The sequence below is a fragment of the Onychostoma macrolepis genome, chromosome 03 (assembly GCF_012432095.1).
Source record: "Onychostoma macrolepis isolate SWU-2019 chromosome 03, ASM1243209v1, whole genome shotgun sequence".
Taxonomy (NCBI): Eukaryota; Metazoa; Chordata; class Actinopteri; order Cypriniformes; family Cyprinidae; genus Onychostoma; species Onychostoma macrolepis.
The window spans coordinates 31,944,641-31,960,761 of NC_081157.1; the positions used below are offsets into that span (position 1 = coordinate 31,944,641).

Genomic DNA, 16,121 nt, shown 5'->3' on the forward strand with positions numbered 1-16,121 from the left:
GTGCACAAAATCACGAAGTATGGAAGGGGCCAAACCATTTAAAATTTAATAAATTCGAGAAAAGTCTAAAGTTGTCAAAGCTCACAAAATTGTATTTCTCCAAAACCCTGCAATGGTGATATTGGTTAGACTTTTTGTCCAAAGTTTTTAGAGTCTGTTTGTAAAGAGATTTTAAAGGTTTAATAACAGTTTCTCCTGCTTGACCCCAACATGTCAGACTATATGACAGACATTTGTCAGTTTTGTCTTATCGGAATGACTAAATCTATTATAATTTATACTGTGCATTGAAGGCCTACTAATTTAGTACCTATACTAAATTTATGTTTGTTTTTAAAACATCTTGTAACAGTTCATTTATTGGTGAAATGTTTGAATTATCATATTACGATACTATTACACTAATATTGTTGTTGTTTTAATTTAGTGCAATACTGGAGAATTGAGAGTCAAGAGATTTCCACTTGATTCAAAGTTTTTTATTTATTTATAGATATTTTTTTTTTTTACTTTGACAAGCTTGTGAGCCAATGGGATTTTGTTTTTCTGGCACCAGAGGGGGCCCTCGCAGTAGGCCTAACTATCAAAAGACAGCTGATACAAAGAATCACATGAATGATAAATGCTATATGTATATACATGATACAATAAAATAACAAAACAAAAATATATTAAACTGAGCAAAATGTGTATTGCCATTGAAATTAATAGGTCATTCATAAACAGAGATTTAAAAGGTTTATATAAAATAGTGCTAAATCACATTTTAAAGCGGATGCGTACATTTTTGCAAAAGTGTCCAGAATCCTTTTTTACAATAAATGCACGGTATTCCTACACTGTGCCATTTATGCTAGTATGAAGAACAAACACCAGCGATAGTTCAAATGCTTTATTCCAGAGCCAGTGCGTTCGGAGTACGACGCTCTTAGGTGATTGGACAGCTAGCCCATCAATCAACAGAGGCGCGCTGCCATTGGTCTATCGCTCATCCGCTTACTTCACTGGGCGTTTCGGTCAACAGAGTCGAAACGCAGGAGACGAGGCGAGCAGGAGAGAAAATGGCCGACAGGTTCTCTAGATTCAACGAAGAACGTGATTTCCAGGTAAAAAAATACTACAGGAGCTGCACGTATCTGAAACATATTGGATAACCGTGCGTTTTGTAGAGCTGTGCGTTGTACAGTTTGGTATTGTTCGTTTGAGCCGCTGAGCTAGCGCTGTCTCTATGACACTGCAACAGCGCTATCGTCCCAGCTTAGCAGCGAAAAGCTCGAGACCAGTGAGCTGTCCAGGTTACCTCATACATTTTTAAGAATTTCCAATGAATATCCAGATGGCCGCTGAAGTTTGAGAACTTCCGTTATTTGACCCCCTTGTCTTTGACGGGATATGTTGTTAATTTGAGAAGGTTTTTTTTTGTTTTTTTGATGCTGGTAGGATGACCGCAGCTGGCCTGGCATTTAGAGATAAACGCCTCAGTCAAAAGAATATGAGCAAATATCTCATTTTCTAACGGCCAGCTGACTGTAATATTAATTATTTGAATGTAAAATGTTTGCTTTTACTTGTGAAGCTTCAGAATCAAAAGCTGAGTTTTGTAGTTAAAGCTCTTTTTAGTCAAAACTGTGCTTTAACTTTGCTAGGACGTTAGCCGTGTTATCATGTCCTGTGTATGCTCGCGGTTTTGGCTATATGTGAATAAAACAGGCATTGTTTGTTTTTGTTTTGGTTTTTTTTTTTTTTGTCTCAGACTGACTCTCATCTTGCACAATGGCATGTTTGTGCTGTATTTTGCATACCTGATTTGCAAGTTATACCAGCTGGTATAAAGACTACTTTCCTGTCAGTTACAAGGTCTGTAGTATTGATGCATGGACTCAGTGTGATAAGAGAGATCCGTTGTTTATTGCATTTTGCTGATATCAGATGAGTGTTGGCATGTCATAATTAAAATAGGTTTTTGAAATCGAGAAGTTTTGCTTCTTTCGACAAATCTTGCTGTAGCCTTCTTGGGCAATGCACAAGGAATATTTTTTTTCTTGAGGAACAGTGTTATTTGTCATGAGGGTTTCTTAATATAATTCTTCATGGTTCTTTTGGGAAGGTTCTCTGCTGATTTATCTAGAGGCTGGGGTAGTGTTGTCCCACACTGATGTGTAGGCAGATGGGCCATGTTGTTCAGCCCCCAACTGAAAGAAGGGTTTCTAAAACCACCCAGTTGGGCTGTGCATGGAGTATTGGCAGGAACAAACAGGCTTTTATTAGAGTGCCCACGAACAGTGTGAAGCCCTTAGTTTAGATTAGAGCCAGCAGCCAACTGAGAGCTTTGCCTTGGCAATTTGTCAGGGGCTGGCGACAGAATTAACAGCATTTGTTTATTCTTTAAACAATCGATAATAGTGTTTGGTTGTTGCTGTTTTAAACTTTTTTTTTTTTAACCAATGTCCAGTTTTACCAGCCTTGTTAGACTAGTGTTCAGAAGTTTGGAGTTAGTAAGATTTCAGTACTTGTATATAACAACAACACAACATTTGTCAAACAGTAGAGACATAATATAGGTACATTTTCTGTTTCAAGTAAAAGATGTTCTTTTGAACTTTCTATTTATTTAAAATTACTAAAACATCAATCAGTCAAATCAGCATATCAGAATAATTTCTGAAGGATCATGTGGCACTGAAGACTAGAGTAATGGCTAAATTCGTTGAAGTTGTAATAGTATTGCACAGTATTATTGTTTTTACTGTATTTTTTTAGCAGCATTGGTGACCTGAAGAGACTTATTTTAAAAACATTACAAAATCTTTTGAGCAGTAGTGTATATTTTTACTATTCAGATATATAAAATAACCTGCTGTGCACATGCAAGACTTGCATAAATCAATAGAAATGTGTTCATTTGCATGCGCACTGTCTCTTATTTATTTATTTACACATTCATTCACTCGGTTTACTGTAGGTTGGCCCTAAATAAATAAAATTCACAACAAATATTAGACACAGTATTTGGAATTAGACCGTGTCAGTTATCAAAATGAAATGAAATGCAGAGCTTTGCATTCACCGTGCATGTTAGTGAACCACATATAGTTATGGAAAACTAAAGTCAGTTTATTTCGAGCATTAACATTTACAAACTGCTGTGAGAGAACAATGACATGAAGAAGACATAAGTCTTCAGATGCATTTAAGAAAAAGCTCTTTGTCTTTGAACATTTACTTTTCTGACTTTGTTTAGCTGATTGTCAAAATCAAATTTGCATTTTAGCATGTTAAGCTTCAGATTGTGATATGTTAAGGGGACTATAACAACTAAGCCCATGAAATGTTGGAAGACTGAAAATAAATATTAATAGACATCTTACAGAGGTCACTTTCATTGTTCTTGTTTTCCCTTGTGTTTTTCCTTTTACGCTTTGCTCATCTTTGTCTTAGGCGAGACGCTGCATTGTGAATTAAAATGCTTTGTGTGTTTACCTGCTTAGTATGTCTATCTTTGACCACAATGCCTCTTGCTGACTGTGGCCAGCATACCAATGTGCTGGTCTGTGTACTTTCCTTTCAGGTCTTGGAGTGGTCAGTTTTGTATGTTTGTAGCTTCACCTTTGTGCCTTTGGTCCATCTTTATTCATGAGGTACGTTTATATAAATCTTTCGTTTTATGTAACAGACACAGTCTGACAGTCTATGACACAGGCTGGTCTTTAGTTGACTGTCGGCTTTTTTCACTTGCAGTGTCTGGCAAACAACCGAATGCACTGCATATATTTATTTGTGAGCCTGAAGAGGCAAAGTAAGTTCACCAGTATTGGTTTGAGTTAGACTCAAGTCTATCCGTATAAAGACTGGGCATGACACCATGCAGTTTCAAGTGGATCGGTTCAGTGTTGCAATGTAGCTTGCTCAAGGCTTTGATGTCTTTAATTGGGTGATAGAGTGGGATTATTTATCTTAGCTGTGGCGGTTTCTCTCTCCATGTTTGGTTGTGTGTTCTAGCTGCAGCACTGAGGTGTGTGCAGGATCTCAGAGATGAGTTGCAGAACTTGGGTTGTAAGTTCAGCTTACAGTCTGATGAATCACGCTACGCGATCTGAGCCACATGTTCTGCTTGGTTGATCCACAACAGACAAACTGTCAGTCACATTTCTGCATTGTGCTCCTGTCTTGGCTTCAGTTAAACAAGGGCTTTGTGTGCATGCTGAAAAATGAAAGTTCATTTAAAACCCCTTCTGTTTCTTTCCGCTTAGAGCAAAGCCTCCATGTTGATTTCTTCTCTCTTGATGTATATCGATGTGCCCCATGCCATATTCTCTCTCAGTGGTTGTCCTTTCTGTTCAAAGTTCTGCTGATATGAGTTCAGCTCTGGCTCCTGAGGGGTCTGGACTCAAACTGTCACTGATCTTGCTGTCGCCGGGCAGATGTCTTCGCTACCAGCAGACGGGATGAGAGTAAAATCCGTGCAGGATGGAAATGTATTTCCCAGAAAGGTCTCCCGCAGGGGGTGTCACTGTCTGTCTCTCATTTCCTTCGGGAATTATTTCTCATAATTAGGCATTGATCAGATCTTTTAGTCCCAAATTGAACAGCTGTATTTTTGGGTGAACTGTTCCTTTAATATTACTATATAAATTTTTGTTATTTATCTGCAATTTGATTTGTGATGACTGCAGAGTTGTGAGAGACATGGAAGTCGTATGTTGCCATGGACAGCAGTGAAAAATCCACTTTTATTGGTCATATTTGACTGCTCAATGCAGCAAATGACCAATCAGAGTTAAGTATTCTAGAGAGCTGTATAATACATGAGTGCTGCCCACCTTTTTCTCATTATCATCAGTTGTAGATGAGCAGTGGGATCCAATAAGACCTCTCATAATGAGTCTGACCCTTGTCATCAGCTGTTCGGGTGAACGCAAAGCAAGCTTTCAGGCTGTACGACTGCTCTTGTGTTGTGTAACTGAGTGTGTTTTGTGTGTGGATGTGAGTGCAGAGTGTAAATTCTCAGAACAGGTGCTGTTTCATGCCTAACAGCTTTAAGCAGTGACTCGGGTCAGAGTTTAAACAAAGACAGCCTTAGAGCCACTGATTAGATGAGAGGATATAGTAGCCTCATCCTTCCTTTGGGGAACGCACCACATGCATCTGTCATACGTGGTATTGCTTTGCTCCTCTGCATAATCCTTCTGCCTACAAATCTCTCCTCTCTAGCACAGTATTGCTGTTCTGCTGCCACAACACTCTGTGCTGTGTCGGAGAGCAGGAGCATGTCAAATCGTGACCCTGCTGAGAGTGTATTTTCTTTGCTTGCATGTGTAAGAGCACACAGAATTCCTGTTGGATGTATGTGGGAGTATGCTTTTGAATGTTGTTGCACCGAAAAAATGTCAAGTGCAACCGTTGTATTGTTGAGTGAATTTATTACTGTGTTCTTCAGAATCTTGTAGTGGCCAGTTCTGGTTTTAGCAGTGTGTATGCGGGTGGGTGGGTGTGTTTGTCATTGGCCTGTCATTGGGACGCGTTTACTCCCTGTAGCAGAGGCTCGGGATGGCACACAGAGCTGGAGAGTCATGGTGGTGTACAAAAACAGCTCACAGCCTTAACCAGTTTTAGCTGCTGTCAGTCTTTTGAGCTGTTTCTGTTTGTATTAAATCAATTTCCTATCTACTCATTTGCCATGATCCTGTAATTCATATGCTTTAATATTCATATGTGACCCTGAACCACAAAACCAGTCATAGGTCACACGGGTATATTTGTAGCAATAGCCAAAATACATTGAATGGATCAAAATTGTTGATTTTTCTTTTATGCCAAAAATCATTAGGATATTAAGTAAAGATCATGTTCCATGAAGATATTTAGTAAATGTACTAAAGTAAACACATCTCAACTTAATTTCTGATTAGTAATATGCATTGCAAAGAACTTCATTTGTACAACTTTTAAGGCAATTTTCTCAATGTTTTGATTTTTTTTTTTTTTCAGATTCAAGATTTTCAAATATTTGCATCTCAGCCAAACATTGTCCTATCATAGCACACCATACATCAATGGAAATTTGATGTATAAATATCAATTTAAAAAAACTGACCCTTATGACTGGTTTTGTGGTCCATGGTCACATATTAAGATGAAAAGTTTCAGGTGAATTCAAAGGTTAAAGTCAGCATTAAATAGAATATAAAAAATTAAATGGGAAGTCAGCAAAAAAAAAGCTTAATTTTTGAGCTCAGACTTCAATCATTTAGTCCACTTAAACCCTGACTACTTCTTACATTCGACCTCAACAAATGATGAATAGATGAATAGAATAGATTTTTTTTTTTTTTTTTGGTACACTCAGATGAACATGACAATATGGGGAAAAAATATCTGTCCCTGTATCCGTTACATTGCAACATTAAAGAGTTGTCTTTAAAGTGTGTTACTTTTAGACTGGTCTCTAGTTTATATTGCATTAGACCCAAGGTTTAAAAGGCCAAAGAGGTCCAGTGGTTTGGATTTGAGCTGTGGCACTCGTAGTAGAGACACAGATTTAATTCCTGCCCGATCTCATTCAACTGCGTACAGAATTTCTCTTTTCACTATCTCTATTCAGTAGCGAGTGGCAAAAGATTAAAATAACAAGGATAAAGGGGGTAAAATCTAGATTGACTGACCTATCTTTCATAGAGAAAAAGATGAGCAGGTGGATTGGAAATCAGCCCTCCTCCCTTTCAAGGTGACCTAATTTTTTTTCTCATCTGATTTAATTCTTGCTGTCGAAATCGTGGCAGATGAATGATCCGGTTATTCTGGAGTTTAGCTTTGAGCATGAAACCAAAAATCGGTACACAAAAACTTGATGTCTCTGTTCTGGTTGTTCATTATTGAGATTTTTAGAGTGGAAATGTTAATGGGACATCTTTCATTTTAGCAAATTTTATTTACATTTTGTAACATTTTACAGGAAATGTTTGCTCTGCTGTAATCTGTCATCTTCCCTGTCTCTCTCTCTCTCTCTCTCTGTCCTCTCAGGGTGGAAATCACTTTGACCAGTATGAGGAAGGTCAGTTGGAGTTGGAACAGGCGTCTTTGGACAAGCCCATAGAACCGGTAAGGCCGCACACCTCACTTTGTACTGTTAACTAGAACAGCTGCTTCCTGTATGTGAGAGTGTGGATGATTGGTCCAGTCAGGGATAGCCACATCACCTCTATGGTCAGCCCCTTCCCTTATTTTAGAGCTAGTCAAATCACATCCTTTTCAGTAAATATGTCAGCACTCCTTTTCTGGAGGCCACTGTAGACCCCTTCCCTGTTCTCCACCCCTGCCTTCAGTGAACACATCTGGTGTCATCACCTGTGTGACTGTATAATGAAGACACAGGTGAAGGAGATCTGTTGGATTGTACCAATCACTGTGATCAGCTTGCTGTTTTTTTTTTGTATTTTTTTGATCACAGATGTGAGTATGAATGTGCTTGTGTGATGTTAGATGGTATTCCAGAATGAAGTGTTTTATTTGGACACTTGTTTGAAATGTGAAGTGGATGCCACACTGTGGAAAAGGTAAACGATACAAACAGACATGTACAGTCATGCACATACAATATATAATTCAACACTGGCCAGACTCTTTGACTGACATGTAGATTTTGATCTGTTACCCATGATTGCTTAATTTTATGAGTAACAGCCTTATCCGAGGCCGTTTCAAAGTACAGACCTGGAGTGTTTGTCCGCGTGCACATGAGTAGGTCCCTCTGGCCGTTGACCTGGATGAGCTCGATTCAGCTGCAGTGTAGGAGGATGCCAAGGGCCCTCGTGATAGCCACAGTACATCCAGTCCACAGCACAGTTAGCCCTCTTTATTTAAAGGTTGAGTTATACAAGTTAATAGAAAAGGAGAGGCTAATTACAAATACAACAGGTTGAGCAAAGAAGATGATAAACTATAAATTAAACTAGCGATCCAGAAATGACCATAATATATATTTTTATATGCTACTGTTCAAATGTTGTCAATAAGATTTTTTTTTTTCAGCAAGAATGCATTAAATTTGTTTAAAGTGGCAAGTGTAAATGATCAAATATAAACTTTTAATTTTGCAATAGTTTTTTTTTTTATTTATTTTTTTCAAACAAACATGATAAACACTGTTTTTTTACTTTCTATTCATCAAAGAATCCTGGGGGGGAAAAAACATGGTTAACACAAAAATATTAAGAAGCGCAAAGGTTTACGGCATTAATAATTGTAAAAGGAATGTTTTTTTGAGCAGCAAATCATCATATTAGAATGATTTCTGAAGGATCATGTGACACTAACAAACTGGAGTAATGACAGCTGAAAATGACATTTTAAAATATATGAGAAATACTAATTATTACTTATTTTAAATGTGGCTCTATATATATATATATATATATAAGCATACATATGTCTCAATGATATTATGTAATACTATTTAATATGTAATGATTTTATGTATAATATGTAAAATACAGATTAAAAAGAGAATCCAACCAAATGATTGAAACTCTAGTTGAGACAAATCTGCTTATGGTTTGCTTCTGTAATCAGCAACTAGTGTATTAAACAGGCACACCAAAGCTAGCTGCAAACGCTCACGATGCATAAGCCACCAAATAGAGGTTATGCTGTAGGTTTGACGTTGAACTGTAACGGGCCCTGTAGTTCACTCTGTTCCCCTGCAAATAGACTCCCCTAAGCATAAAAGGCAAAGAAACAAAACCGCCCAACCGCCCCTTCAGAAGATGTGCGTCAACTCTCAGAGCTAGAATTTAATACTAAAGGACAGTCATCTATGCACACAGACATCCAGTGGTTCAATTAAAGCGCTCTGTCAATGTATTAACTCTGAGTCAGTTAGATTTGTCAGACTCGGAGGCAGACCTCTGTTACACAGACACGCCACCAATTAAATTACGCAACTTGTCTGTGTGTCTGCTCCATTTGATTCAAGCTAGACTGACCTGATTTAGATATGAACTACTCAGTGTGTCTTCCACCTCACAAAGTGGAGCTAGAGAGAGAGTGTGTGTGTGTGTTTTGATTGCGAGAAAGTGGTGTGTGTGTGTGTGTGTGTGTGTGAGCACATTAGTGCCCAGTATCTTGTGTGTTTTTGTTTTTTGTGTAAGTGTTTGTGTAGGACAGTTTATTTAAGATATTTTCAGTATTGTACACAACTTGGGGTGTTCGACATTTCTCTCCTGCAGCGAATTGGCCCCAATTAGCTAAGCAGCTCTGACCCGGTTTGTATCTGCACGCTCTGCTCTCCTCCTCCTGTCTCTTTAGGGGCTCCTTGTAACGCTTTCTCACTCTCTCTGTCTCTCACCTCTTCTCTCTCTCTCTCTCTCTCTCTCTCTCTCTCTCTCTCTCTCTCTCTGTCTCTCTCATCATTCTGTCCCTCTTTCTGTCTCTCCAACACAGTGATTCGATGTACAGTACCCTCTGTCATTATGTGCTGGCATGGTGCTTGTGCAACTGGGACTGCATTTTTCGCTGACTAGGCATGTAGATAATATCGCAGGCAGCTCTTGTCTCTGTCTCTCCGTCTCGTTCCTCTGGTTCGTTCTGTATTTCAGGGGCTTGCATGCCTGATGCCTCTCCTCCTCTCCATGTTGTCCTTTCTGCTCCAGTTACACTCAGACCCCATGACTAAGGCAAATTTATGCAAATATGATTAGGTAAATTCTCTAAAATTTCCTGTTTCTTTCTATTCTATTATCAGTTTTTGTAATATACATGAAAATCAAGTTAAGATGCGTTTTTCACGGCTAAGAGTTTTGTGTCCCATATAAAACATCTGCAGCCCTGTCTTTAAAAACAGACATCTGTTTAATGAAAAACACCTGTTTGTATTGAAAGTACCATTTTTCCATGTGCATTTGTGTCAGAGCTCAACAATTAGGAAAAAATGTGAGTGTCCCAGTTGAGCCCAATTTAGTTAAATTTTATCACATTAAAGTGTATATATATATATTTTGATTTCGTTTTTACATTTTTTTATGGTAAATGAAATGGTTATTTTTTTAATTTGATTATTTTGTAATGTTTTTAAATTGTGAATACAAATTACATCACATTACTTAAAATTGCATTTATTTTTATGCATGTAAATTAAAAGTACATTCATTTTTGGCATAGGAAAAGTGACAATTTAAGCAGGACAAGTGCAATGGGGCAAGCGGACTGGTTGAAAAAATCCTTTTTGTTAAGAGTGGCACTGGACATGGTGAAAGTGATCTTAAAATAACATTAAAAATTATTTCTGTAGAATGTGTTATCCTTTATCAACTGTAAGTCTTTGACTTTGAATGATATAATCATGTCTGATAATCCCTCAATTTTCTTAACACAAAGCATATTTTCATGTGTCTAGTTCCGAATGGGGTAGAGGTTTTTTTTTTTTTTCTTTTCCTTCAAAATTACTCAGATCTCATGGTCAGATCTATTCGGTATAGTTTGGAGCAGCCACCATTCCAGAGTGTGAGTCAGAAGGACGGGAGAGAGAGGAGGAGAGGTGGCCTGGCTGCCTGCCTGAACCAAATGATTCCTGCTCCTGCACTATTGTCTATGGAGGGGTGTGGAGAGTAGAGCTGCCACACGCAGTGTTCGTGAAGAGCAGAGACGCTACACACCGCAGAAAACGATGGCTATCACTGTCATTTATTTTTACACTTGGAGTATAATATACATTTCATAATGTTTCCTCAATCACACAACAACATATGAGCTTTCATGTATTTGCCACCCGTTTTCCTGTTCTAGGTCTAGAGTGCCAGGGCTATTTTCCACCAAACACCAGTGGTGTATTTATATCACAGAAGTCCTAGCAGCTGGTCCGTGGACGGTGACAGCCATCGCTGCATATATATATGTGTGTGTGTGTCTTGTTCGAGCACTGTGTTTGCCACACTCTTGTTTTTCCCATGCCCCTCCTCTGCCAATCATTGTGTGTGATCTGTAGGCAGCTAGACGTCTGTGGTAATCGGGATCTTCTTTTATTTTCCCATATGCTTTTATCTACTCATCCCTCTTCTTTCTTGCTCTCTCAACACCTTTGTTTGTCTGTTTGCATGTTAAGTCAGTAGCATTAGTTTCTCTCACATACACTCCCCTTCATCTTACTATGTATCTCAACACTCATCTTCCTTTCTCCTGTCCCCTAACCCAAGGAGATGTGCACTGGGCAGTGACAGAGTCAAAAGACAAACATCGCATAAATCACACACATCACAAATTGGATTGTTATCGCTCTTGGAATGTAACTCTTGGTTTTAGTTCTCTAGAGGTTTCACTTTGACTACTGCAGGAAACTCAGAATGACTACATTGATACAGCAGAAAATACAATTGTCAATCCTGTTGTATACTGCTACATGTGGTTATTTAAAAATAAGCATTTTTAACCAAAATCACTCCCTTAAATGTTCAGGTCGACCTTAAAGTGGGCTCTGTTAACCTGTGCTTTGTGAACAGAACCACACCGGAAAACCAGACTGAGTGCATTTAGGGTTCTGCTAACTCACAGCGATGGTGATATGAGCTGTGTTACTTCTGAGGGTTTTAAATCCAGTTGGTGTTGTTCACTGGAGCTGCTCCCATCAGTTTTGTGGTCTGGGTGAGACCCAAACATTACACTTAAATATTAAAAGAAAATTAAAAAATCGAGATTGGAGAGAGAGGCTACATCTGCACCTTTACTGGACTCATTTATTATACATAAGTCTTTCGGCTGTTGTATAGGTTCCCCTGTTTGATTATTTATTTCAGTCACTGTTGCAACTGTTATCACAGCTATTGTGAGAATAAAATAAAGGTCTTTGGTTATTTGTTTATACCAACAGTATGAACAAAAATAAAACAATAGAAAGTAAATGAAGTAAATCCCAAATACTGACTGATAAGAGACTGTGATTAAATATATCTCACTGGTACAACAATTTTCCACTTAACAGGCCAAAATCGACACATGCATTCTTCAGAACATTCACTTCACACAGTTTAGCTTTGCAACCACATACACATACATTCTCTTAATGAAGCTCTTGGTGATCTTCTGTATGAAAGTCAACCCCAGGAATGTTCTGATGGAAAGGTCAAGGTTTGCCATTTCGAGACAGCACTGACCTGTTGATGCGATCCTATCTGCTTGTTAAGCTGTGATGTAACAAATAATGTTTCTGGATCCAAGCCTCTACTCTGTTTCAGTTGAGAATCTCAACAGCAGTTAAAAAGGGCTTTTTATTTATAGCACACATTTAATTTAAGCTTTCAAAAATTCAAAATGCACACAGTCTCTTGGCTTACAGCATCCCAGTCACCAATATTTTTTATGATTCAGAAAATATGAATTGCTCTGTCTGGCCACCAGAGATTTCAGTATGGAGAAAAAAGTATCAGTCATAACAAGCAGATCGCCGAGGTGTTTTCCATCATCTTTGTTGACAGTCGTCTTTTTTATTATTGGAAAGTTAAGGGGTTTAAAGGGATAGTTCACCAAAAATGTAAAATTGTCTTAATTTACTCACCCTTAAGTAGTTCCAAATCTGTTCTGAGACTTGTTATAGCACTTGCATATTGCTCTCTTGTTGATTTTGATTGCTTCCATTGTCCTCATTTGTAAGTCGCTTTGGTTAAAAGCGTCTGCTAAATGACTAAATGTAAGCGTAATGTATGAGTTGCTTTATACTGTTGAACATAAAAGATGATATTTTGAAGAATGTGGGTAACCAAACAGTTGCTAGTCCCCATTGACTTCCATTGTATTGGGAATTTGTTTTTTGTTTTTTTCAAAATATCTACTTTTGTGTTCAGCAGAAGAAAGAAACTCTTGCCAGTTTAGAAATCTTAAAGGGGGAGTAAATGATGACAGAATTCATTTTTGGGTGAACTGTCCTTTTAACACTGAAACCCAGGACTTTACAGGGACTCAGTGGCACCAAAAGTGCTTGGACACTTTAGCCACACTTAATTGATGCCATTGATTTACATAACATAATATCAAACCAAGTGGCATGCCTTAAGGAACATAGCTTACTTTTAAAGCAAATAATTGTTGGGTTTTAAAGCATACAGTGTGATATGTTGCAAACGAGTTTGTTAAAAGTACATTTTAACTTGTCTCTAGCTTCATTTGTATTCAGATGTCTCTTAGGTTTGATATTTTGCTCTCAAAATATCATTCAGACATTCAAATGTGGCTAAAATACAGAGCATTTGTGGCCACTGTGCATAAGACAAAGAAGTGAATGTGACATTAAAAAGCCCCTCTGCTGTCTTCCCATTTGGTCCTGTTTCCACCTTGTGGCAGTAAGGAAGGGAATGTGCATTACTCTCTCTCCTTCTCTTCCATAAGCACAATGATCCAACACCAGCTGTCCAGGTCCCCACCCCCAAAAAACCTTGGCTGGCCCATTACCCCACCTTAACTTGGTAACACTTTCCCGCACTGATCTCTCTGGCACTTGTTGGTTGTTTCTCTGTTTAAAGGACTGACCTTTTGGTGTCCAGCTGCAGAGCATGAAGGTCAGCAGGAACACAGTCACCTTATAAATAGTTTCATCATCAGCCACCACTGGCTGACTCCTACAGTTATTTGATTTGACATTTCCATTGATCACTGAGACAGTTCCTAGTGTGGTTATGTCACTTTAAGGTGGTTTTTGTTTCCAATGTATCAGCATAATAGTTTTTAGGCAAATCTAGAGAGCAGATGCTGTCTTTTCACATTTTTCATGGACAGAAGCACATTAGATACTAGAAATAGGTGTGTTTATTAGGGCTGTGACGATAACCGCATTAGCGCATCACTGCGACGTGTATAACGGCTCTCAGACAGAACAGGCAGGTGTCGATGAGTGACAGAGCAGAATAAGGATGGCAAAGCAAAGTGTGGATGCGCTGTCCTTGAAAGACGTTCAACTGGACTGTAAAATGGTCAGTTTACTGCTAAGAAACCCACGTCAGGCAAGTCTGACTCGGACATTCTTCTCAGGGATGTTGTTCGGTTAAAAAGTGATTTTCATTTCGCAATGTCTACAAGCCAATTGTTTTGTTCATATTTTGCTTATAAATTTAAATGACAGATGTCGTATTTTTTCCTTTTTTTTTTTTCTTTCTCTGCGACACTTTTTCCTATTGTGTTGACAGCAAAAAATCCCATACCGTCACAGCCCTAGTGTTTATTCACATTTTATTTACAAGGTGACATGTTTTTGTAACCGTGCCACTGTGAATTTCCCAAGCATCAGTAATGCACAATATAAAATGTCAAATTTACTGTGATCTCATTCTCCTAGACTGAATTTCAGGTCAGTCTTAATGAAGCTGTCACAAATACCTACACATTGGAAATCCACTCGCTGCCCTGCACATCTCTGTCCTGTTTTAATTTAATCCCTCCTTCCTCTCCCTCTCTCACTCCCTGCTATTACTATGTTGATAACATCACTCTCTATCACTCTTTTCTTGTGGGAGTGTATCTGTTTGGACAATATAACATTCTTTGTTGTTTTTAAAATAATTTTATATAAATTAACTGCCAGTTAGTGGATGTGTAGATGTGTGAATTCACTGTGGTAATGTGGTGGATCAAAGAGACAGTGTGACCAGTAGAAAGCTGTAGAGATTGGCCAGTTTCTTCAGTTTGTGTGACGTTTGACTGTTCTTTTGACAGCCCAGGGTTTAAAAGCCAGGTTCGTATGGACATGTTTTCACTCCACTTGCACTGCTGTTGGATTCTTCGGCGTTGTTGCTCTTCATCTGTCTGTTTTATTTTAGTGCATTCATCCGTTTGTCCCCACAAAACCCACCCGCCTCCCACGTCTGCCTGACACGCCATTCACCGGGCCGGTGATTGGCCCGGGGCCACATTTGACTGATTCTGATTGGCTAATATGAAGGTTTAGACTAAAAAAGACAGCTCTCTTCATCAAGTTCTGTTTCTCTTGATCTAATGGTCTCCTGTTTGGGAAAGAGGAGTTCACCAATGCTATGTAAAGTGCTCCACTCAGCAAGAAGAGGTAATGTGAGGTCAGCTCTACGCACACTCTGTTTAGATGCTCCACCAGTCCTCAGTATGATGAAATGCTGTGTGTTGTTAGCAGAGGATGCTGCAGAGCCACTGCATTGCAGGCCTTTTGGGCTGGGCTTACTGCAGGCACATCTGCACTGCTGATAAACCAAAGATCCTGAGACTTGCGCTCTTTCGACGCTGTCGTCTCATCTGTACGTAGTCAGCTCATGTATCTTCTGATTAATTCTGTTCTACCGTCTGATTTTTTTTTTTTAGAGGTACATGCGAGTCCCTTGCTGCAATTGGCCTTATGCTGGTTTTGATGTGCGCTCTGTGGTCTCCTCTGCTGACTATAAATACAGAAAAGGAAGTGATCGTTATCCCACAGTCTTGTTCCTTTTTTCATCCCTGTAATTTGAACGGAAGAACATGCACAGAAGTGTTTGGATGTCCAGAGGCCCAAAGGGGATTTTGCACAAGATGAGCATTAGTGCAGCTCCCCATGCTCTAACCTTCTGGAGAAAACGTTTCCACGTTCTATCACCACACATATATATGCAATGAACTGAAGATTCAGTATAGATTATTTTAACATATGTAAAAGGAGAGATTGACCAAAGTTAATTTGTATGGCCAATAAGACACTGACTGTTTTTGTTTGGGTATGATAATAGCAAACATGCAGAACTAATTTTTAGTAATTCTTAGTTCTGCTTTTTTTATATAACAACAATAATGCTAGTTTTGCATTGCTGTAGAAAATTTATATTTCAAATAAATGCTGTTCTTTTGAACTTTCTATTCATCAAAGAGCCTTGTATTACTGTTGCCTCAAATCTATAATGCAGCACAACTAGGGCTGGGTTGAAAATATTGATTTTAATCAATTCTCATTTTAATGAACTGATATCAATTCTTAAATCATAAAAATCAATCCATGCTGTTTTCAGTTGATGTGTGAACAAAACTTAATGAAACATTAGCTGTAGCACTCCTCCAGTCCAATGTATTGCAATAAGATTTGTTCTTTGCTACATTTGATGTAAGTCTCAGTTTATCTCTTACTATCAGTTACTGCACGAATTAACCATGAA

At 38.5% G+C, this 16,121-nt stretch overlaps 1 protein-coding gene across 1 annotated transcript in view; it reads left to right on the top strand.

Annotated features, from left to right (window-relative positions):
• The first annotated feature begins 982 nt into the window (after nucleotides 1–982).
• The window catches only part of gpatch8 (G patch domain containing 8), a 34,897-nt gene continuing 19,758 nt past the window's right edge, over nucleotides 983–16,121 (top strand). The window contains exons 1-2 of the mRNA XM_058771525.1: nucleotides 983–1,106; nucleotides 7,021–7,098. Of these exons, the coding sequence (XP_058627508.1) occupies nucleotides 1,062–1,106; nucleotides 7,021–7,098 (123 nt within the window). The 5' untranslated portion in view covers nucleotides 983–1,061. The remainder of the gene's footprint in view (nucleotides 1,107–7,020; nucleotides 7,099–16,121) is intronic.